General features: G+C 45.5%; 1 protein-coding gene and 1 long non-coding RNA gene across 4 annotated transcripts in view; one reads left to right on the top strand and one right to left on the bottom strand.

Annotated features, from left to right (window-relative positions):
• LOC129146575 (uncharacterized) overlaps nt 1–5,966 on the bottom strand; it is a 74,877-nt gene extending 68,911 nt beyond the window's left edge. The window contains exon 1 of the long non-coding RNA XR_008553450.1: nt 5,728–5,966. This is a non-coding gene — a long non-coding RNA (uncharacterized LOC129146575). The remainder of the gene's footprint in view (nt 1–5,727) is intronic.
• LOC119255314 (activating molecule in BECN1-regulated autophagy protein 1) overlaps nt 1–22,047 on the top strand; it is a 130,437-nt gene that overhangs the window by 99,501 nt on the left and 8,889 nt on the right. For all 3 annotated transcript variants that reach the window (XM_037522369.2, XM_037522372.2, XM_037522373.2), the window contains 3 exons: nt 3,084–3,272; nt 4,060–4,214; nt 17,551–17,690. In XM_037522369.2, the coding sequence (XP_037378266.1) occupies nt 3,084–3,272; nt 4,060–4,214; nt 17,551–17,690 (484 nt within the window). The remainder of the gene's footprint in view (nt 1–3,083; nt 3,273–4,059; nt 4,215–17,550; nt 17,691–22,047) is intronic.

The following is a 22,047-nucleotide window of genomic DNA, read 5'->3' on the forward strand; positions in this document are numbered from 1 at the left end:
GTGTGTGGATTGCCAGAACCATAGCTACTTTCACTTTACTTTTTTTCTCTATCTTTTTTATATTATTGTTGAATAATTTAAGCTGTCCGCAGCCTCTTCAGGCTGTGGCCGGCCAGGGAACTACCGGTCAAGGAGCTACCACATGGCGTGGCAAACCTCTCCTGTCTCGCCCGCTGCTCCCCTCAGCAGTGTCTTCAGTCCCTCTGCCTGTTCTGTTCCCTGCTCTGTCTCTGGTGAATTTTCTCACCCTCCCACATCTCTGACCTATACCCCAGTTCTTGTATAAATAAATAAATCTTTTAAAAAAATGGTTTGCCCTTGTCATTAGTGCATTACTCCCCTATGGCCCAAAAAAACAAGTAACAGAGATCCAAGAAATCTTTCTCTGTACAAATCGGCTTTGAGAAGCTGCTACACAAGTGAATTGAAGCAATGACCACTCACATTGTAAGTGAGCGTTTCCATTTCCATGTGGGAAATTAATAGACAACAAGCAGCAAATCTGAGTTGCTAATTGGAGCTTTGAAATAAAAATGAAACTGTAAACACACCACCCAGGGCTCACTGAAAGGAAGCTACCAGATCACTCTGCGCCTACCACATCACCTTCCTCAGGCTAGAAGTGAAGCCCTAGATCTCTAGCTGCAAAATATCTAAAGCCGAATATGCTGCTGCAGCAGCTCTGTTTTAGTTTGTAGCATGCTCTTTTCATTTGCCATTTCATTTGCCTGTCATAAACTCACCGCAATAACTGGGGCAGATGGGAATTGGGTGGAGTGGTGGGAGGAGACACCATTTGAAAGATGGCCACTGACTTGGGATCATCATAATATAATGCACACACAAACACAGTGACTTGGATTTGAGGTTGACAAAATAGTTTTGTCTATATGCCCAGTTTTTAAGGAGCTTACAGCTAAGCTTTCCAGAAGTAGGAAAACCTTACTTTTACTCTCCTTCCCGCCCCAAGCTTTCCTTACTCCCCTTAGAAATTAATCTGGGCAGTAAGCAGTTATCGTGTTATAGTGTTGGTTGTTGGTTTTGAGGGTCATTATAGGGGTCTGTATGTCTGAATGACATGAAACACATGATCTATCTAGTTTTATATAATGTACCATAGGAAAAAACCTTGCTATGATAAAATATCCACCAAGCATTTTGAGCATTAAATGTGGGTAAATGTTAATTCTGCAAAACTGTCTTAAAGTCCAGAGTCCCATCTCCTTCCCTGCTTATTTTCATCTCTTAATTTTTCTGATCACTTAATTTTCTTTTTCTCCCCGCCTTTGGTGGCTACAGTTTACATTGTCAGTTTCTTTTTGTCTACCTGAGGGTTGTACCCGCCTCAGGGTTAGAAAACCAAGATGGACTCACTCCCTCAGCTTCCCTCAGTTCCTTTGGTTCTGTATCCCCAACTGGAATCATGTGTCGTTCCAGGGGAGGAGGAAGAGATTGTCATCTTTTTGGCAACAGGCCTGGGACCCTGAGTAAGGAGCAGACGGTCCCAGTGCTAAGTAGATAAATCTAGCCGTACAGGCTAGAGCAGATGGTGGGTTGGAAGTTGAACAGTACAGAGCCCTAATGGTGATAGCAACGAGTGTTTGGATGTCATTATTTTATTAGTTAGCAAACAGAACCATCCTTGTGGTCCCTCCTCGGTTTTATGTGTAATAGTGCTGTAGGTGTCATCCCCCGAGAGTTGGCACAATAGCCTAATCAATGTGTTCTGATGTCTTTTTTGGTCTACTCTGTCATCTGTGTGGCTTCATTAACAACACATATAGGGAAAGGGGGGATGAATATAGAGTTTTAGAAATCACTCTGAGTCCTTGATCCCGTAAGCCTAAAGGCCCTTGAAAAGCAATTCTTTGTTTTCCTTAAGTACTTTCTTGTGGAAACCTCATAGGGTTCACCTCCCGGGTCTTACCTTTTGGCTTACTGGAGTAGATCTCCCCGACTCTGTGGAAGGCAGCTCAACTGGCCATTTCTCCCTTTTTTCTGTTTCGCATAATGCCTCTGACAATGGAAATCTAAGTAATAGCCTTCAAACTAGAGTAAAATGTCTCTTTGCATAAGCACATGAAGTTGATGTAAATGAGACAAAGCCCAGAGGAACTTGGTCCCTTTGGATGTGCCGTGCTGTTCTGCTTAAGCCCATGATGTGTTTAAGCCCACTTCTCCTGGCAGGAAATTGTACTGTGGACCTCATAGAGGGATTCAAGGGAACTTGAAACAAAGCATGCAAGCACAGTGCTGGTGCTGGCCACCATCTCTCATTAGTCCCATCGTATGGAGCGGATTCTCCCCACCAAGAGACATTCCTTCATTACTGCCTTTACAGAACCTGCTGCCTGGCTGGCCCTGTGCTTTATTCTCATTAACAGCTAAATGCAAACTGCAGCTGCCCACGGACACTGGCTTATGGTTTGAATGAGGCACAAAGCGTAGAGCATAATGGGAAATAAAAAGAGCCCAGCCATCCAGCCAGGCCTGGGCTTTGCTCCTCTTTTTCCTCTCCTTGTAGAGTTAGGGATTGGTGTTAGCAAGGAGCTATCCAGAAGATTGAGTCTCTAAATGTTGCAGTCTCTTAAATGAGAAAGACACAAATTTTTGAAATGACTTCATTCTCTAAGATCACATAGCAGCAGGTGTGGAGTAACATTCTTGCTCCCAGAGCTGTTTACCTGTATCACCTTTTTCTAGAATCAGTTGACATTTTCATTCATCTTGCTTTTGATCTTTCGGACAGTAATAGCTGTTGAGTGGCTCTCCAGGAACAATTTTTAATAATTTTTCCTTATCTCATCTCTCAAATGATGTTTCCTAAGTGTGAACTAGAACTCAGCAGGTGGTTGTAGTTATATTGACTATCTGTAGTTTCCTATTAAAGTGGTAGATGAGATGTATCATTCCTGCTCTTGTGTTTCTTGTTCCATGACATTTTAATTGGATTGACAAGGCAGCCTTTAGCATGTCTGCAGAGCATTCAGGTCCTTAGGAAGGCCCCTGAATTTCTTTGTTGTCCCAGAATTTTTCATAATCATCTCCAAACTTTTTTACCCTCTTTTCTTTCTTTGATGCAGCCTCCGTGAATGTGCTGGTGCAGAACTGCAAGATCTACAATGATGCCAGCTGTGATATTTCTGCAGATGGCCAGCTCCTGGCAGCTTTCATCCCTAGCAGCCAAAGGGGTTTTCCCGATGAAGGCATCCTGGCAGTATACTCCTTGGCCCCCCATAATCTGGGTGAAATGCTCTACACCAAGCGATTTGGTAAGGGATAGGAAGCCCAGCTAGTGACAGAGGAATGCTGGTACCTTGGCAATGGGCATCCCTAGGTGAGGCATGGCTTAGGTGGGAGTGATGGGCATACCACCCTGGCTTCACTGGACACAGGCCTGAGGAAGATTGCTTTACAAGGGTCTTGACCAGTAGCACTGTAGAAGACTCTCACAGTATGAGTCCTCCCTACCACTATAGCATCATGAACATGTTTCTGGTGTGACAACCAGGAATAAGGGAGATGCTTTGGTCATGGCTTGAGGGGGTGGGCACAGTCACACACTGTAAGGCAAAATATATGTTCTCTTTGATCCAGCAATGCCACTTTTCTAAAGAAATAATCAGAAAACTCTACAAAGATTGATTATACAAGGATGTTCACAGCAGTGTTATTTATCAGAAAAAAATACCAAATTGTAGAGTTGCTTAAATAAATGATGGTGTGCATTGATAAGAAGATACTATTTGGCTTTAAAGCATGCCTAGAAAAATATTTAATGATAGAAGAATGTTCATAATGTATAAAGTAAAAAGATAGGTTTCAAAATAGTAATTATGGCATACCGCTTTATCACATACTTTCTACATACCAACATAATACTCAATACTTTACATGCCTTCTCAATTTACTTCTCACTACAGTCCTGTAAGATAATCCCAGAGTGACAAATGAAGGTAAAGATTGGGGGGGCGGGGAGAGAAAAGATTAAGAATGAAAATTATTTCCTTGGAATGGCAAGAACTCTGGATGATGTCTCTCTGTCCTGTTGGCCCTCAGGTCCCAATGCCATTTCAGTGAGCCTGTCCCCAATGGGCCGATACGTAATGGTGGGTCTAGCCTCACGAAGGATCCTGCTGCACCCCTCCACGGAGCACATGGTGGCCCAGGTCTTCAGGCTGCAGCAGGCCCACGGCGGTGAGACCTCTATGAGGGTGAGTGCCACTATTTGTGCCCCCACTGTTGGGCAGCTTTCCTGGCTTGGCAGAGTAATGAAGGACAACGATCTTATCTCCCAGCCAGGACCAGAGATCGTCATGCTATAAGGAATGAGGAGAAACTCCAGTCCAGCCTATCCACAGCCAGCAGGCTTCACTTGGGGAAGTTCTGGACTACTGGAAGGCAGTAGCTTCTCATACCCTAGATCATGAACTGAGTTCTCTAGAGGCCTGAAAATGTCTTTGGCCAAAAACCAAACTGAATGTTTCTTTTCCACAACATAAGACCTTTAGTCTGGAGATACATAATGAACCCAGTAAAATATTTATGCTTAAAAATATATCTTTTGAGGGGGTCTCCCTGGTGGCGCAGGGGTTAAAGACACAGCACTATCAAGCTGCTACCAGCCACTACAGCCTAAGTTCGATCCCAGGCCAGTCAGGGAGCTGACCCACATGGCACAGCAGACCTCTCCTGTTTTACCCGCTCCTTTGCGGGTGTATTTCAGTAGATCTGCGTGTTCTGCTCCCAACTCTGTCTCTGGTAAATCTTCTCACCCTTGAACCTCTGGCCTATACCCCAGTTCGTGTATGCATAAATAAATAAACCTTTAAAAAAATACATCTTTTGAGGAAGCTATAAAAAGCAACAAATAGTATATATAAAATGTTCTCTGTGGGTTGTGTTGTGATGAAAGATGAGGACTTTGGGCAGCTCTTCTGCTCTTAACCGTCTTGTCGTTACCTCAGCAGAGAAAGGTCCTTGTAGGATATTCTCATGGCAAAGGCTTACCTCTCTGGCACTGCCATAAAGCGTTCTGGGTACTGTGGGGTTCGTGACCTCTGGACTCGACCAGACCGGGGCCTAACTAAGCTTCCCGCATCCCATGGGGCCTCATTTGGCAAGGATTTGTCAAGGAGAGTCAAACGTTTGAACAGTTCTCTAATTAAATGGTATTTAAGGTCTGTCTCAAACTAAGAACCTGTGAATTCCCTTAGCACTTTGTGTAGCCTGTGCCATTTATAGTTTTATGCACTTGTTTATGTGTTGTCTTTTCTTTAGCTGTGTGGTGTGTATGTTTAATCCCCACAATTAGGTTTGGTGTAAGTTCTTTAGGGGCCTATCCCCCAGGGCCCCTCTTTTAGTGCTCGGCATGTAGGTATTTGTTGAATTCCTAGAATGGGAAGTATTTGTTTTAAAGAAAAATCTAGGGATAAGACCCATTATGTACAAAGCAATAGAAAGTTGGTGGCCTGGTGTGGTCTCTCTAGCCTATTCTCCCCTGCTCTCTCCTACAAGGACTCTCTCTCTAATGCTTCTGAGCCACTTTTTAAGCACCCTCAATTCAGTATCTTTCCTGCTAGTGTGCCTTTACCTTGACTGCCTCCTCCCCCTCATCCCCAGCTGCCCACAAGCTCGTCCCCTGCTGTGGAATCTTCCTAGACTGATTGGTTACTCCCTCCTTATGCTGCCACTATTCCTCATACACAAGCTTGTGTTAACACTCACCACACCCAGCTGCAGTCATGTCGTTCTCCTCTCTTGGGCTCTGAGCTCCTTAAGACCAGAGACTGTGACTATGTAATCTTTCTGAAGTATAAGTACCTGATAGGGAACCTGGCATTTAGGAGAAGCTGAATGAGTGAAAGAAAGTCTCAGGAAAAGCACCCTCCTTGTATTTCTAGGTGGTGATTAGCAGAACCATTGATGGTTGACATCGTGTCCCACCAAGCCTCTGAAAGGGTAGAAACAAGGCATTCTCTGCTCTTGATGTCATAATGACAGGAACATTCCGATTCTTGAATTCTATATGACTTTGGAAATATTTGACATTGAGTGATTAGGAGAGGACTTCGTGGGACATTCATTAAACCTATTTTTTTTTTTCCAGATATTTGAGGGTAGAAGTTGAATTTTAGTTTACACATTCTTATTTTGCTTATCTTAAGCAGATTTGGGTGGTAAAAAGTACCTGTTTTCTGCTTTTCACCACCTAGAATCCTGGCCTAACAGCTGTTCTTCTATCCCTCCTGCATAATTGTGTATAATTGTTTATAATCATTAATAGAGAGGATCTGATTTTGGCAACACTAATGGACATATCCAGCCTTTTCCGGAAGCCAGGACCTCTGCCCAACTTCTGGGCACGGCCAACCAGTCCTCCATCCTAGCAAGGTTCCTCTTTTCCATAAGTAGCCAGAAACATCTGGCTAATGACAAATAGCTACAAAGCAAAAGCCAAGATGCTGTCACATATGGGGCTGGCAGCTCTGGGAATGCAGTTGGAGGAGTCTGCTGAGGCGATGTGGCAGTCCATTGCTGCCCTGCTAAGGGCTCACGGCAGCTAGCCAGCTGCTCCATGCCTCATGACAAGAGCAATTTCTCAGGCCTCCCAGTGAGGCTTTTTTGATTCTCAACAGGCACCATCTGCCACTTAGGAGAGGGCACTGAAGTAACTGGAAACCTCCCGTTTGGGACGTATTCTCTCACCCAAGAAACAGGCCAAAGTCTCTCTAGGTTTTACTCATCTTGTGTCCCCTCAGGCCACCTTTAAAACCCCGAAAGGTTTTAAAGGTTTCTAGTTTCCCAGGTGTCAGTTGCCCCTTATGTCCAAAGGCACCAAAGCACTCAACAAAATGTCCTTGAATTCAGTCACTGGTGGAAGGGAAGATACCACTTTTTTTTGGGTAGCTGCGCTGTATGAACCCTTTAAGGCAAGAAGTGCATTTTTGTCTGAGATCGGGGAGCAAGGGACAGTAAAGCATCTCCCTCTTTGCACAGGTAAGTGTAGGTGGGTGTCTCCATCTTAATGTCAAGCCCTGTCCTTAATGGGATGCTTTTGCTGGTGATGGGCCTGTCTGAAGGCTTCTCTACCCAGAATTCTCTTCTCTTTGGTGTCATCTCTTGGAATTCACTGTGGTGATTTTCAGAGCAGAAAACTTGGGCCAATAGACATTCCCCAGGAGACCATCCTCCAGAGTATTGACTTGTCTTAATTTAATTCCCACTAAGTGACATCTCTCCCCAAGAGATGATCTCTTACACAATCCCCTATGAAAACTCTTCTGAAAATGAATTGCTAATTGCTATTAGCCTTGGCATACTTATTCTAAAGCAGTTCTTCAGACTTCTGAATCAGTGCATCGCAAACTGCCCGCTGGACAACCTGCTTTGGAATACTGGGGTCCTTGTCAAAATACAGACTCCACTTCAGAACTAAAATCAGAATAAGCATGGGGTGAGAAGGGGCCCAGGTATTTGTATTTGGAAAACAAGCTTTCCAGGTGAAGCTTGTAAGACACTTGAGTTTGAGGACTGCTGTTCTTAATGATTATTTTCTTCATTTTAGGTTTCTGCCCTCAGCCTCTGCAACAAGGCAGAGACAAGGTCTTCAGTTTACTTCTGGTTGCTTTGACCCTCTGCTACTTCTGTTGCAGGCACAATGGTGTGCTCTATTTCCTACCAGACTCTCAGCTGCTTGCCTGCCTGTGCTTCACCTCCCATCTCTTCTCAGCATTGCTGCTTTCCAGGGCTCTCCCTTGAATGTCTGTCTGCTGGGTTCCTTTCTTCCCTGTGTTGAGTCATTTTCATTTTTGTCCTTGTTTCTAGGATCCTTTTTTGATATTTCCCTTCTGAGGCTAAGCTTAGTCTTCCCAATTTTAAGATGACTGGAGAATCAGGAAAAAACAAGACTGGGCACATATTTTATCTCCCCCTTCCCTCCGTTCATCTGAAGCGCCTTCAGGCTGGTCATGCTGCTGTATGACGCAGGGGCTTGTTTTCTGCCTGACTCCCTTATACTTGAGCCAGGGAAAGCTTTATGTTAATTTCTGTTTTATTTTTTAAGTTAGGCATTTAAGGATTGCTGAAGTGAAGTTTTGCTGAATTCTCAGAACTCGAAACTGCCTGTGTTCCCTCTCTGCTTTCATTTTCTAATTGGAACAAAGCACAATATTGTAAAAGAGACCAGCAATTACTTTTCTAAAATAGTGGCAACTTGCACATTTTAACTTCAGTTGTAACCAAGTGAAAGCATAATAACAAAAATACAAAATTACTAATGAAGCCAGAAATAGTCATATACCAAACTGTTCTTTCAATTATATCAGTAATAAATGCTATTTTACCTAGAAATGGGGCAAAAGTCGGTACCCAGAGTTGGGGGTGACATGCCAAGGCATTTTGAGCTAGAAAACAAGGACTAAGATCAGAGATTTCAACACAAGAATAGATGGTGTATACGCTTTCTCCCAGATGCATAGACTAACCCCCCGCCAGCAGGTAGGGATTGTAAGTCCGTGTGTGGTATCAGAGCAGGCAAGGAGCCTCAGCATGCTAACCCCTACAGATCCCAGAGGTACTCGTTGCTTGGTTCTCACCACTGCCTGTTTGTCTTCGCTGGTTATCTTGGCAAAAGGGTAAATGAAATAATCAGGCTTTTTATGCCACTGGCCTCTGTGGCTATCACCTAAGACCTTGATCATGTTGATGCAGGAGGCACTTGGGAGTGTGGGCTCGGGGCACGCGTACCTGATGGTGGACACCTGGAGTGTGGGTGTGGGCATGCGTAAGTGTGTACACCTGAGCCTAGAGACAAGGGCTATAAGGGCAGCGTCATGCAGAGGCAGAGGATGGCTGCGAGAGGATGAGTGACTGCAGAGGGGGCGAGGCCATGAGAGAACGCCAGAGAGCGCCTAGGGAAAAGAAATCTCCTAGATTCGCTCACAGATGTTCTGGGGGGCTTGCCAGCATCCCTGCCTGTGTACCTGATTCCCTGAGAGAGCATTGAGGGTTCTGGGACTCTCCTTTGTCTACCCTGTACCTGCTTGTACAGCAGACCCCTTCATTTGACTTGGGTGAGGGAAAGACGTTCCAAGACAGACAGCAGTTTAGTTCTCCTTTTACCTTGGAATGGCGTTCTGTGCTCTAAGGCAAAGACTCAAAACTGGAGTCATTTTATTGAAAGCTTTTTCTTTGTGCCTCTGCACTGAAACAGTTTCAAGGGTTGAGGGGCCAAACACTACTTTGGGGGGGGGGTGTTGGGAAAAGCCTGTCCCTCTCTCATTCCCCCTCTTCTCTCTCCCTCTTCTATTTTTCTCTTACTCCGCTTCGACAGTTTCCTGACCCTGAGTACTGCTCAGTGATGCACTATCCTGTATACTTTGTACAGCTTTAGAGCTCTAACCTAGAGGTACGCATCCCTCTCATCCGCGGCAGGTCCTAGGGAGCAGGGAAGGAAGCGGTTCTGTTGCTGTGTTTTACGACCTACTTTAACTGGGCAGTACTCAGTGTGTAGCTTTATTAACATCACAGAGAATTTAACAAATGTAGACTTGCTGAATCAGAAACTCTGTGGGTGGAGGCCCAGCTATACTTGTTTGACCAGATTTCCAGATGACTGCACTCGCGCAAGATTGAGAATCCGTCACTGAATGCATGGAGAGTCTAGGTGGACCTTAACAGTCAATATAGCTGTTACTCTTTTCCTCTGTGCTCTCAACGCATCTCTTGCTATAATCTCACTTGGTTTACGTCTGTGACTCCTATTAACCAGGTTTTTCACATACTCAGGAAGTTGAGAAACTGAGTATTTGGATCATACTGCTAGCATCCTAGTGATGCTACTCAGCAGACGTTAATGGCTAGTGCAGTGAGACCTTTGCCAGTTCTGATTAAATCCTCTGCCTTCCACAGCTGACTTTGCTTTGCCTATGTGCTATAGAATACCATGAAGCTTTGGCTTAAAAAGTGAGAAGCAATAGTTTTCTTTCTTCCCAGACCCTTCCACATCTGAAGGCATATTTCTTGAATTCCTTTTTCCAATACTCAACTCACTATTATCCTTGGATGGAGGACATCACTGCGATGCTTTTTAATGGATAGCTTATTGTCAACCCAGCTATAAGGAAACATTAGTTGACTTTCATACCATTTCACAGCCATCTTTACAGATCCCAGTGATAGTGATTTTTCTTTAAAATTTGTAAAAATGGGGCCTCCCGGGTGGCGCAGTGATTGAACGCTGGGTTGCGAAGCTGCCCGCAGCCTCTGCAGCGCCAGTTCGATCCCCGGCCACCGGGTGAGGGCCCCACATGGCACAGACCTCTCCTGCCGCTCGCTGCTCCCCTCAGCAGTGTACTTCGTCGGTCTGCCTGTTCTGTTCCCTGCTCTGTCTCTGGTGATTTCTCTCACCCTCCTGCGCTTCTGACTGTGTCCAATGCTTGTATAAATAAATATTTTTTTAAAAATTAAATAAATTTGTAAAAATGAGCCATAGGAAATATCCAGAATGCTCTAATTAGTCATAACAGTTACTGCTTAGGTCCAGGTCATGATGGGTGTCCAATGCTGTCAGCACTGACCAACAAGTGTGTAACTTCACCCATACAGGCTCTTTTAGCCTGTCCTAGCTGAATTCTTCAATATGTAATCTTCACTATGGCTGCCTGCCTGCCCTCAATTTAGCCTGTGATATAATCCAGTCAGTCACCTATACTTTCCTAGTTTCTAAAAATTTTATTTTCAAAAGTGACCTAGAACTCGAGTTCAATCCATAGTCTCCAGAAATTGAAGGCAACTGAGCTTCTTCTTAATCTTGTCTGGCCTTGGGAGTGGCAAATGCCAAAAATAAAGATATTTTATTTTTGTATCCTGGAAGGGTACCATTTCTTCAAGGGGAGATTGGGATAAAAGAGAGACAGCTTTGTTGTCAGAAATGATTTACTCCTTCCTAAGATTTTGTCCTCATTAATTTTCTTAAAGCTGCCTGTCAGTTGATTAAAAGCTGCTTCCGCTGCAATTATCTTAAAGTTGACTTCTGAGATGTGGTACAAAGCTTCTATCCTCAAAAAGTTCCTTTCTTCAGCACATTGTAGAAAAGGGGAGGGGGCATGGGCGAAGTCAGGGGTGTCTCTGATGTGATTTGTCAGAGAAGGGAGGGGGCAAGATAAAACTTAAAAATAACAGAGCTGCAGTCAGAGCCATTAGTTTAGGCAAATTTTTCCATGACAGATTCCTCCAATTCTCAAACTTTCCTCTATGGCCTTTTAGTAAAGTCTGTGCTGCATTTTACTATTTCAGCTCAACAACATTTTACTGAGCCCCTACCACGGGCCAGCTACTTTGCTCGGGCTGAAAAGACAGCCGTGAATAGATGAACCTGGTCCCTGCATGTGTGTTACTAACAGGCTGACTTTTTTTTTTATTATTAAAGATTTATTTATTTATGCACACAAGAGCTGGGGTACAGGCCAGAGATGCGGGGAGGAATGAGAGGATTCACCAGAGACAGAGTGGGGAACAGAACACGCAGATCCACTGAAATACACTGCTGAGGGGAGCAGTGGGAGAGAAAGGAGAGGTCTGCTGCGCCCTGTGGGTTGCTCCCTGGCCAGCCCGGGATCAAACTTGTGCTGCAGAGGCCGTGGATTGCTTCATAGTGCGGAACTTAACCCCTTGCCCCACCAGGGAGGCCCCAATAGGTTGACTTTTTGATTGGCCTTTTCACCCCTGTATCCCCAGGCTCCACTGTGCTTTGCACATAGCAAACACTTGGCATTTTCCCAGAATGTGTATCACTTTGAAACCTTGTGTACCGTATATTTCCTACCCACAGGTGAACAAATACCTCTGCTTGGCACCTCCATCAGTGTGCCTAGCCTGTTGCCCAGTAAATAGTACTTGAAGGAAAGTTTTTTAATAAGATAATCCTGAAAATCAGGACTGTCCTATAAGTCTGCCTGGTGTCAGTGAGTCCTCAGGTTTCTTGCTGCAGCACTGAAACAGGGTGAGAGATTCTTAGTGAAGAATTTCAAAAGTGAACGGCAAAACATTTAGGGTGCCCTCCCCCCAGCCCAAGAATTTGTAGGAGAATCAATTCTTGCATTTGTAGAAGCTGAAAGTAGGAACTTTCGCCTTCCCAAAACTATGGATCATCTATTGAAAGACTGTTATCCTAGGTGAATATCTACAACAGCTTCATTTGGCTGTCCTTTGACATTTAGAGAGCCAAGGAAGTTTGAGAAATTGTGCTCAGAGATGTGGGAATATGGGGAAGTGATCATTTGAATTTTGAGGGCCTGAAGTGCCTGCATACTCCATCCAGCACAGAAGTAAATCCCTCAGCTGAATTAATCTCTGTTTTGATCCTAATGGCCAGGAATGACCTTTGGAAAGCATTAGGCCAATTGAAAAACAAAAATCTTGTCCTCTGACTCTCCTTGGGATCTCTTTGAGCAAGATAAATGAATATGACAAAATTTATAGTTCTCAACAGGTTGCAGGAATTTGGCTCAAAATGACTGCAAGGCAGCCAATTATCAAATGAACTCCAAAGGGTTACAAAAAGGAGTTAATTTGCTCTTCTTGTTGTGGGAGGTTTGGTTTGCATGCGTGATCTAGGCAGAGTTGTTCCTGTTGCAGTTGAATAACGGGGAGAGTGAGGTGACTTGATATTCTGATTCTTGTTTTAAAATATAACCACTTTAAAACTTACATCAACATTCTATGAGCTTTAAACTCCAAAGTAGAAGATAAAGAGACTTGGAGACAGTGAAAGAGTTTGTGAAAAACCATCAGATTATCCTAGGAATGAAGGAACTAATAATTCATGAATCTAAGCAAATCAGCAGCTTGAAAGAAGATGATTGTAGAGTCCCTCCGGTGCCTGCTCTGGGAGTGTGCATTTCTCAGTCTGTGACAAGATGTGTAGCCATCCATTCCAGTAAAAAGGTCAGCTGTCTCTTAGTATCTGCCTTTCATTGATTTTTCCCTGTTCCCAGAGAGCTGATTCTTTTCTAGTATCCGACCCTCTCTAACAGCTTAAACGCCTCCCGTGATTCCCATCGCTACCCGGAAGGCGTACCTCCACACATTTCCCTTCTTCCTCAAAGCACCTGGGTTGCGTTTTCTCCCGTGGTCCTGCCAACCTCAGATTCCAAGTGTCCCCTGCCTCCACCTGGCTTCCATAGTCTTAGTTACAACAAGGAATGTCTGCTGGCTGCTCTCGGCCTCTTGTCACCAAGACCGGGTTCCAGCCTTATAAATGATATGCTCCAATCTAAACAAGAGAACCACAAAATTTTTTCTTTTAGCTTCTTATCTGACTGATCTGAGCATTGCCGTTTGCTGCTTGGACTAATGGCTTGAGCTTTATTGACACGAGATGGAAAAGAAGCTTCTTGTTGAGGGCAACAATACTTTTTTTGCTCTAAATTTTAAAAGGATGGAGAGGAAGGTTTCCCACTGAGCTCCTCTGGTTGCCTCTCATTCTTTTTCTGTCTGTCTTTGAACAAGAAACAAGACTCCTTTGATTTTGATCTGAGAACTGTTTTCTTTTGCTCCTGCTTCCTATTAGAGCTTGAGGGACGGAAGGGTAAGCAGTACAAGAGATTGTCTTGGCCCCCAGAGGTGGAGGAATCATTATCTTCTCCCACTCCCTTAGCACCATAAAGATCTTGGTGACCTGACTCACTCCCTATTGACGTGCTAAGACTGCACTGAATCTAGAAAATGTTTTCCTTCTAGCATATTGATTCCAATTCCCTTCATAGATGTTAGACAGAAATGAGAAGTTTGCCTTGGGGAGGGGGGTTGCTGTCAGCATTTGTCATATACCAAGGAACAGCTGCAGCGGAGACAGGTGAAGCCAGGGTTCTGCAAACATGAATCAGCAGCTGGGTTTTATATCCAACCCTGCAAAGGGTCTGCAGGTTCTGATAATCCTCCTCCCGCACAATGGAATTTGGTGCTGTAGCTTTATGGGGTGTCACTTCTGTCAGAAAGCAAGAGGGATTTGGGGCAGGGCCATCCAGCTTTGTCCTTAATATCCCATGATGCGCTTCAGGGCGCCTGACTAGTATAAAGGAAACCTTTACTTGGGATACATTTGGGGTGCCTCTATGTGAAGGCCAGAGTGGTCCTTTACCCCATCTCTTCTTGCCTGCGCTGATGAACTTTGGGCTCACAGAGCCAGTCTCCACTGAAATCTGTGAGGAGGCTCACAGATCTCCCAGTCACTGAGTTGAAAAGACGAAAACCATAAACGGTTAGGAGGTAGACGGAGCTCGAGAACCATCTGTCAACAGCGGGGAACTTGCTGCCTAGGTATTCTCTCATCTCTGGGACTGATTGTATCCAGTATTTCCCCTCAGTGAGGTGCTTTGAGGGCTATCAAACCCCCACTGGAAAAAGGAGTGGAAACTGCACCCCTTGGGGTGGGGGTTGTTTCACAGTGGGCCTCATTTTTTATTCCTCCAGGATGCTTTCGTTTCAAGCATATGTGAAATAACTATTTGACCAGGTGACCTTCACAATCTGTAAATCAGCACTTAACCACCCCACCCCATCCTGTACCTTTTGCCCTCATCTCCCTCTGCTGGCCCCCACATTAAAGTGATAGAAGCAAGTGCTTATCAGGGATCCTGGAGGCTGCTGATCTTCACGTGGCATTTTCTGGCTTTCTGCCACAAAGCAGGATTTAGCCTAATACCCAAACATTGGAGGAGATGGGCACTGGGGAGCTGCCCTTTCAACACTGTTTGAGGACTGGTAGGGGGCGGGGGCTGCCATAGCCAAAGGACAAATCGATGCCCCATGACTCCTTAGCCATGAGGTTGTGAATATCTGTGCAGCAAGACCTGAAGGGTCTCCATCTTTAATTACTTCTCTGCAATCCCTCTGACCTTGTCTCACCTAAGCTGGGTCATCCATCATACTGGCGTTTTGAAGGCTTTGTCCCCAAAGTGAGTTCCTATACTTAGAAGCAAACTGATAGTATTTGCTTGTTAATCTCTCTGCAGCAAGAGTATAAAAGTAAATTTGTGAGACATGTGAAAGGCTTATTTGCTTCTTTCTTGGTCTGGAACATTTCTAGAAAAGAGTTTATTCATTCCTTTGAGACCATGTCAAAAAACTCAGCACAACCTTCAAGCATCTGATTTACTAATCTTATTATCTTCCTTGTTGGAAGGTTGCTTTCGCTAGCACTTTGCCCGCTCCCTGCAATTATGGACGACTGTGACTTTAGGGGAGATTGTTGTAAGGTCCATGCAGAGCTCTCACAGGCCAAAACCAAGGCTCCCTTATCCAGCACACTGAAATTAACACCCATCCCGTCTTAACTCTGGGTATATCCCACTCACACCACCATCTGGTCTTTGGGAGAAGGAAAGTTAAACAGATGAAGTGATCCCAGCCACATTATCTGAGCACAACCACTTTGTCCTTTCAATGTGTCTACCAAGTCATATTGAACTGTGTAGCCTGTAGGTTGAACAGAAACCACTAGTAATCTTCTGAGAAGATGAAAGCCTCTGTGGAAAGGAAGAAGGCACCATACCCCATCCCTGATTTGAAGAAAGTGAGTTGACTAGGTGCAGAGGGAAAGTGGTATTTCTGTCTCCCTGGATAGTTAGCCAGTGAAACTGGTGGAGAGTAGCAGCCGTGAATTTGGTCAAGGCTCCTGGCAGGTATGTATACATGCAAAGAAGAGATGATCCAGAAGTCAAGCAACCATGTTTTAGATGACTGGTTTAGAAATTCATAGAATGCATTGGGCTTTTGGTTAGTAGTCTCCTCAGTTAAAACAAAGACTTAGGGAGCCCTGACTGCTATCACATTTAGATGTGAGTCAGACAGAAGAAGGCATGGGAGGCTCTGAATGCAGCAGCCACGGAGTAGTGAGCCGTCTGCCTTAAAACAATTCCGTATGTGTAGGACACAGCATCCTGAGGGCCATAGCGGGCCTTCTGGCAGTGTGTATGAGCCCGCCTGGGCACCGTTGCTCAGCACCTCAAAACCTGGAGGGTGGTTCACAGTGCATCCTGCACGCCGACGTGTTGAGCAAGTGTGCTGCTGCCTTCTCCATTCCAGAGATGGTCCCAGAGCAGGCCTCTCAGGCAGATGCCCAAGTATGCCAACAGTGTCCTCAAATCCAGGGCTTTCAGAGATGCAATGGGTTTGATTGGAGTGGCTCCTTAGCTCAAGTTTTCCTTTTTTTTCCTCAAGTCTCAGCACGATAACCAGAAAAATAATTATACCACCCTAATTTCCCTTTTTAATATTATTCTCTAAATCACATTCTTGTTCTCGGTTTGTTTTGTTTTTTTTTTTTTTCTTAATTCTTCAAGAAGGTAAAGGCAGATAAGCTCATCCTTGTTTTATTGACTTAAATCTAAGGAGGCTAAAAGGGAAAAAAAAAAGCATTGAATAGATAAGTTCTACCATATAGATTCTCGGCTGTGTGTCCTTTTCATAGCCCTGATGACCTTTTTGAAAGCCCCAGATGCAGTTCCTAGTAATAACAACAGTTACCATCTACGATTTGGGACCATTGCAGTTATTTTATATACATCATTTCTTTTAATCTCCCCAATTATTTCAGTGTTTAGTGCTGTCTCTTTTTAAAGTGGGATCTAGAGAAGTTATGCAGTAACATCAGGACTTAAATCCAGGTCTTCTAACTCAAGAGTCCATGTTCATCTTCCACTGCCATGCCCCTACCTCTGGCTGATGTGGCTTCTGGAGCATGTGTAGGTCAGACTCGGAGGTTCTCTTTCACCTTCAGGCCAAACCCTTGGCTTAGCTAAGCTGCCCCCTGAGAAAATAGTAGCTTTGGAAAGCTGTAGACTGTTGAAAAGAGACACTGTCTCTGCCTTGGAGAAATGGAAATTATCTATTAAATGGCGATTTATATAAGCTAGAAAGAAATCCTGTACCTGTGTGTTCGAGTTTCCCCTCTGCCCTGCTTCCTACATCTTATTGCACCTTTTAGGTTTCCTTAACAATAGCAGTTTTAACATTGCTTTTAATTAGATGAATTAAGAATGTTCTCTGATGTTATCACCCCCTCCCGCCCCCCTATCACCTTCAGTTCCCCCATTGCTGTGAGTGCTGTGATTTCCATGGTAACAGGACTACCATCTGAGCTTGGCTTTCACTGGTTAGTCTGGCCAGAGAAAAGTTAAGGGCAGTTCTTCCTGGTGACCTGGGCACTGCATGGGGCTTTCCAAAGGGTGACTTAAATGCAGTGAAGTGAGAAGTGCTAAAAGGCTTTAAGGAGAACGCAGCTAAGCTTCATGCAGAAAAATCCAAGGGCACCCCAAGACCTAGCCCTTAGGTCTCTTAGTAAGAGGGCCCACCTCCCCTTTGCTACCCCAAGCTCTGAAGTACATGTTGAAAGTCATTCCATTCTCAGCCTAACCATCTCCTTTCCTCCCTGCGGTTAACTTGCTTCAGGCCATAGAAGGAATTTAATTTCTCCTTGTATTTTGTTATTCTTGGTAACATATTGTTTCTCTTATTTCTCCTCTTCCCTCTTTCTCTCCCACCCAGAGAGTTTTCAACGTCCTTTACCCCATGCCTGCGGACCAGCGGAGACACGTCAGCATCAACTCTGCCCGCTGGCTGCCAGAGCCAGGGCTCGGCCTGGCCTATGGTACCAACAAAGGAGACCTAGTGATCTGCCGCCCAGAGTGAGTGGTACAAGGCTGGTGAAGGGGCTGGGCAGGTACTCAGGCAGAAGACCGGAGTGATTAGCATTCACCATGAATGTGGTAACCCTGCTAGAGCCTCCTCAGCATCGCTCCTCATGGGGCCCTTTTCACTTAGGGGATGGTGGGGGTAGCTCTCTCTGCCAGATAGCTTCAAAAGTTCCATTTAGTTACTATGTCTTTTTAAACTTAAGGCAGTATTTTTTCCCTTTCTTTTCCCTTGTTCTCTGGTCTCCTAGTGATAGTAAAGTTTCCCTGCAGGCAAAAGCATAGAAATCAAAGATGCTTTTCTAAACCCTTTTTGAAAAATTCAACAGGTGGTCTTGGGTTTGTGTAAATGTCATTGACATCAACTTAAGAAATAAAATGGGAAACAGTATTGTTAAACCCTGATTTGTCATGCAGCCGATCTCTAGCAGCCTGGCTCTGTCTGTGTCCTGCCTGTTTTCCTTTCTCCTTGGGGCTCTGGCTTATAATAGTGAAGACAGATTGAAAAGCTCAATTTTATTTATTTGTTTAGGATTTATTTATTTATACAAGCACTGGGTACAGTCAGAAGCGCGGGAGGATGAGAGAATTCACCAGAGCAGGGAGCAGAGCAGGCAGAAGGACCGAAGTACACTGCTGAGGGGAGCAGCGGGCGGCAGGAGAGGTCTGCGCGCCATGCGGGACCTTCCTCCAGTGGCCGGGGAGCAGCCGGGGATTGAACCAGCACTGCAGAGGCTGCGGGCAGCTTCACAACCCAGCACTCAACCGCTGTGCCACCGGGGAGGCCCAAAAAGCTCAATTTTAAATCAAAATGATTATTCTCTGGTCTTAAAGTAGGAGGTGGGAGGGCTCAGAAGACTAAAGCATTTCTGTCTTAAGTCCTGATGACACCCCTTCTTCTTCCTCTGACTTTTCGCAGGATAGGGGTCTATCCAGGCATGCTTTCACTCAGGCCCCTGCGGCTCAGCCAGGGCTGTCATCAATTTCCAGACCCAGCCAGGTGGGGAGTGTGAAGCTCTATGCTTCACTTTGATCAGACTGATTGCTGCGTGGGTTGCTGCAGAGTTCCAGCTGACTAAATGCCACTTCTGCCTCCAGGCCATCCTGACACTAGCTCTGCACTTAGTGCAGTCCCCTCCAAGGGTATTCTGCAGCTCAGAGTACGGTGTGGTTGGTCTGGTAGTCTCTGGCTGTTGGGGGCGTCCACGTTGCCTTTTGATAAGGCCTTTGGTGATTTTTGCCTGGAGTACGTGTTTGGGTCAGTTCTTGTGAGCTGGTCGGTGAGCAGGGAATGATCCCTTGTCAGCCGAGTTAGGCTTGTGGCCCAGGAGAATGAAACCTGGTTCTAAGAGCAGCTCTTTTTTTCCATCTTGAATCCCTCCCCAAGAGAGGCAGCTGTCTGAGCCCGACCTCATCAAGCTGCTCTGGGAGCTGGGAAACTGCCTGGCTGTGCCCACACACTCTCTTTAGGGTCTGTGTCCAGCGAGCCTCTTTCACTAGCTCCTGTGCCTTCTCAGAACATAGCTTGTCCCTTTTCCCAGCTGTGCTACTGGTAGCCCAGGTGCTGGGTCTGTGAGTTGCTGCGTTAGGACAACACTGGCCAAGGATCAGTCTGTCTTGAAATGTTTTTCCCCAAAGCACATGAGACTAACTTCTTTAGGAATTCATATGAGGAATTCTAGTGGGCACCTTTTCCACAACTGACACACAACTCTGGGCCATCATTTCATGAACACTGTAGTTATAGGCCTTCCTCAGCACGGTGGACTTGTCTATGACTCCAGCCACTAACCTTTGTCCCACCCAAACGCCCAGCCCTGTCCCTTGCAGAAAGTGATGTGCTCTTACAGAGGCAGCATCTCTACCCCAGTTTGCATGGCCCCACAAAGGCTCTTATGTCTGAAACCCCAGCCTACATACGTGATGTGAGTCACGGACACCTCAGCCAAACATGAAGCTGGCTTTGGCCTCTATTTTCTCTTTTCTCCCCATATGTTGTCTTCAGCATCCAGAGTCTCAGCAGGCTTAAGCCATCTTGGGCTGCCTGGGGAGAACTCTCTCGCCCACCAGCAATTCAGGCCTCTTCCATGAGCACGATGGCACTAGCACTTGACGCAGCAAACAACATCCCATCACAGGCCCCACTGTGTTGGACTGAGAGAGAACTAGTTCAGCCTGCCTTTCTTTTTTTTGGTGATGCTGTTTCTCCTGATTTCTTGGGTCAGGTTGGGAAATGCCCCAAACCTTTGGACCAGATTTGTGGGGGTGCTTTGGGAATTAAGAATGATAGAACTTTGTCCCAAGTTGTTCAAAGCTTCTCCAGTTGCCAGTCGCCTTCAAGTCTAGATGTTTGTTTGTTTGTGGTTTTTTTGCTTTAGGCAGAGAAGACTATAAATAGTATACATGAAAGGAAGTTGAGATTCACCCAAGGCCTCCCACCAAAGCAATGACAGAATAAGGTTTCCTGACTTTACAACACAGCTTTTCCTCTTAGCTATTCTTAACCATTTTTTTAATCAAAAACCCTTTTAGAGGGGAGACAACCAAAAAAAAACATTTTAAAAATTCTGATGAAAGCGTTTTCTCTCCCAGAGAAAATGTATCTCAAGAGCACACATACACCATTTCATAACTCTCCTCAGAACTCAGGTAGAGAATGCAGCTCTAGATCACGTGAGGCAGTTAAGCAGGTCAGGTGACTGATGCAGTGGAAAATGAGAGAGGATAAGTGAGAACGTTTGCATCTTTTGAACAGTCTGTGATTGGTCTCTGGCCTAGAATGAGGAGAACAAATAAATGGGGAAGTAGGAGCTCAGGGTTGTTGTCTCTTCAGGAGGCAGCTGCCTAAGGCTTGCTGCCTGTCCCTGTGTGACGCAGCTCCCTGGCACACCCATTCCCAAGGGCACAGAATCCAGCCAGCCAGCTGGGCCAAGATTACAGCCCTTCCTCCAAAACAGGTGGTTGTCTGCCTTTGTCCCAAGCACAGGCAGCTGCACCTCATTTTGTGCTCTCAATCCTGCTCTTGATTTCTCCTCCATTGTCTTCTCTCAGCATTCTCTGTAAGCACAAAGACAGAGGTAACAAGCTCCTTAGGCATCTCTTAGTGGTACTGAAAACTTGACACTTGACAGTAGCAAAGGCTTAAGGAAATATTCCACCTTTCCAGGGAAAGAAATTCCCAGGACAGGTGAGGAGATGAACAGCCCCAGCAGAGCCATTATGGTGACTGAGAGCCCCATCGCTCCTCTTCTGTAATGAGGTGCACCTTCTTCCTTTGCTTTGTTTCCCTATCCACCACTCCTCCCAAGCTGCCACTGTGCCTCTGGCTGAACGCCAGCCCAGCCATCATCCCCACTGATAACCATAGTGGGTGTGAAGTACCAGATTGAGTCGAGCGGGTGCTTGCTCTCTTCTGGCTTTCTGGATCAGCTCTACAAAGAGTGGAGTGGTGTTGCTGGGAAGACCACTGCTTCTCAGGGTCCGTGCAGAAGAATTGAAAGACTCATGTCAGAAGCAAAATCGGCTGGGATTGTGGGGCATCTGGCCCTTTGGCTAAATGTAGGGCTCCTGCTAAGGCCCCACCTCTGTCCCTTAACAGGGAGCTACTGCTGTAAACAGTGATTATAATCAAGCATCTTTGACCAAGGAGGGGAGAAGCACGCCTCTGAATCAAAAGGGGAGCCACAGAGACTATCTTTCAGGCTGTCCCCAAGAGCCAGGTGCCAACCATTCCTGGCATCACAGAGACTGGGGACTGTGCGGGTATTCTTGGAAACAGGCCTTCTTTCCAAGGAGACAGCCTATGGTCCAAGCCTCTGCAGCCAAGAAACTGATAGAGGAAAGAAGAATGTTCTCCAAAGGAATATCCCCTAGAAGTTGGGAAGTTCAGAGCAAGAATTCTGTGTAAAAGTGTTGTCATCACCGGAGGCCAGGTTGACTCTTAGCTGTGCTGTGTTCAGGGTGTCCTGAAGGTCCCACCACCAGGGAGCCCAGAAACACAGCTTGCAGCTGCTGCTGAAGGGAGCCAGATGTTGAGCGAATAGGTTGATCATGCTTGGCCTTCCCACTCTTCATCCTTTTGTATGTTTGTTCTAGGTTCTTCCTGGAAGCTAGACAAACAGTGACTCATTCATGCTCACTAAGACCCAAGGAGGAAGGAGAGGCTTGGAGCCATTCTTTAGCACAGAGATCAGTGATTTGGGGTATCAAAGGCTAAGTGTTTCCCAGATACCCAGAGAGGGTGTCTCCAACTGTTCTTGGTACAGTGCCAGAATTTCAACCAGATTCAGAAGCTTGTAGTAGTCTAGATGCTCTGACCACAGAAAGTGAAACAAATGAGAACTAGAGGCAG

This window comes from Talpa occidentalis, unplaced genomic scaffold (assembly GCF_014898055.3).
Source record: "Talpa occidentalis isolate TD23 unplaced genomic scaffold, MPIMG_talOcc4v2.1 talOcc4.3, whole genome shotgun sequence".
Lineage (NCBI taxonomy): Eukaryota > Metazoa > Chordata > Mammalia > Eulipotyphla > Talpidae > Talpa > Talpa occidentalis.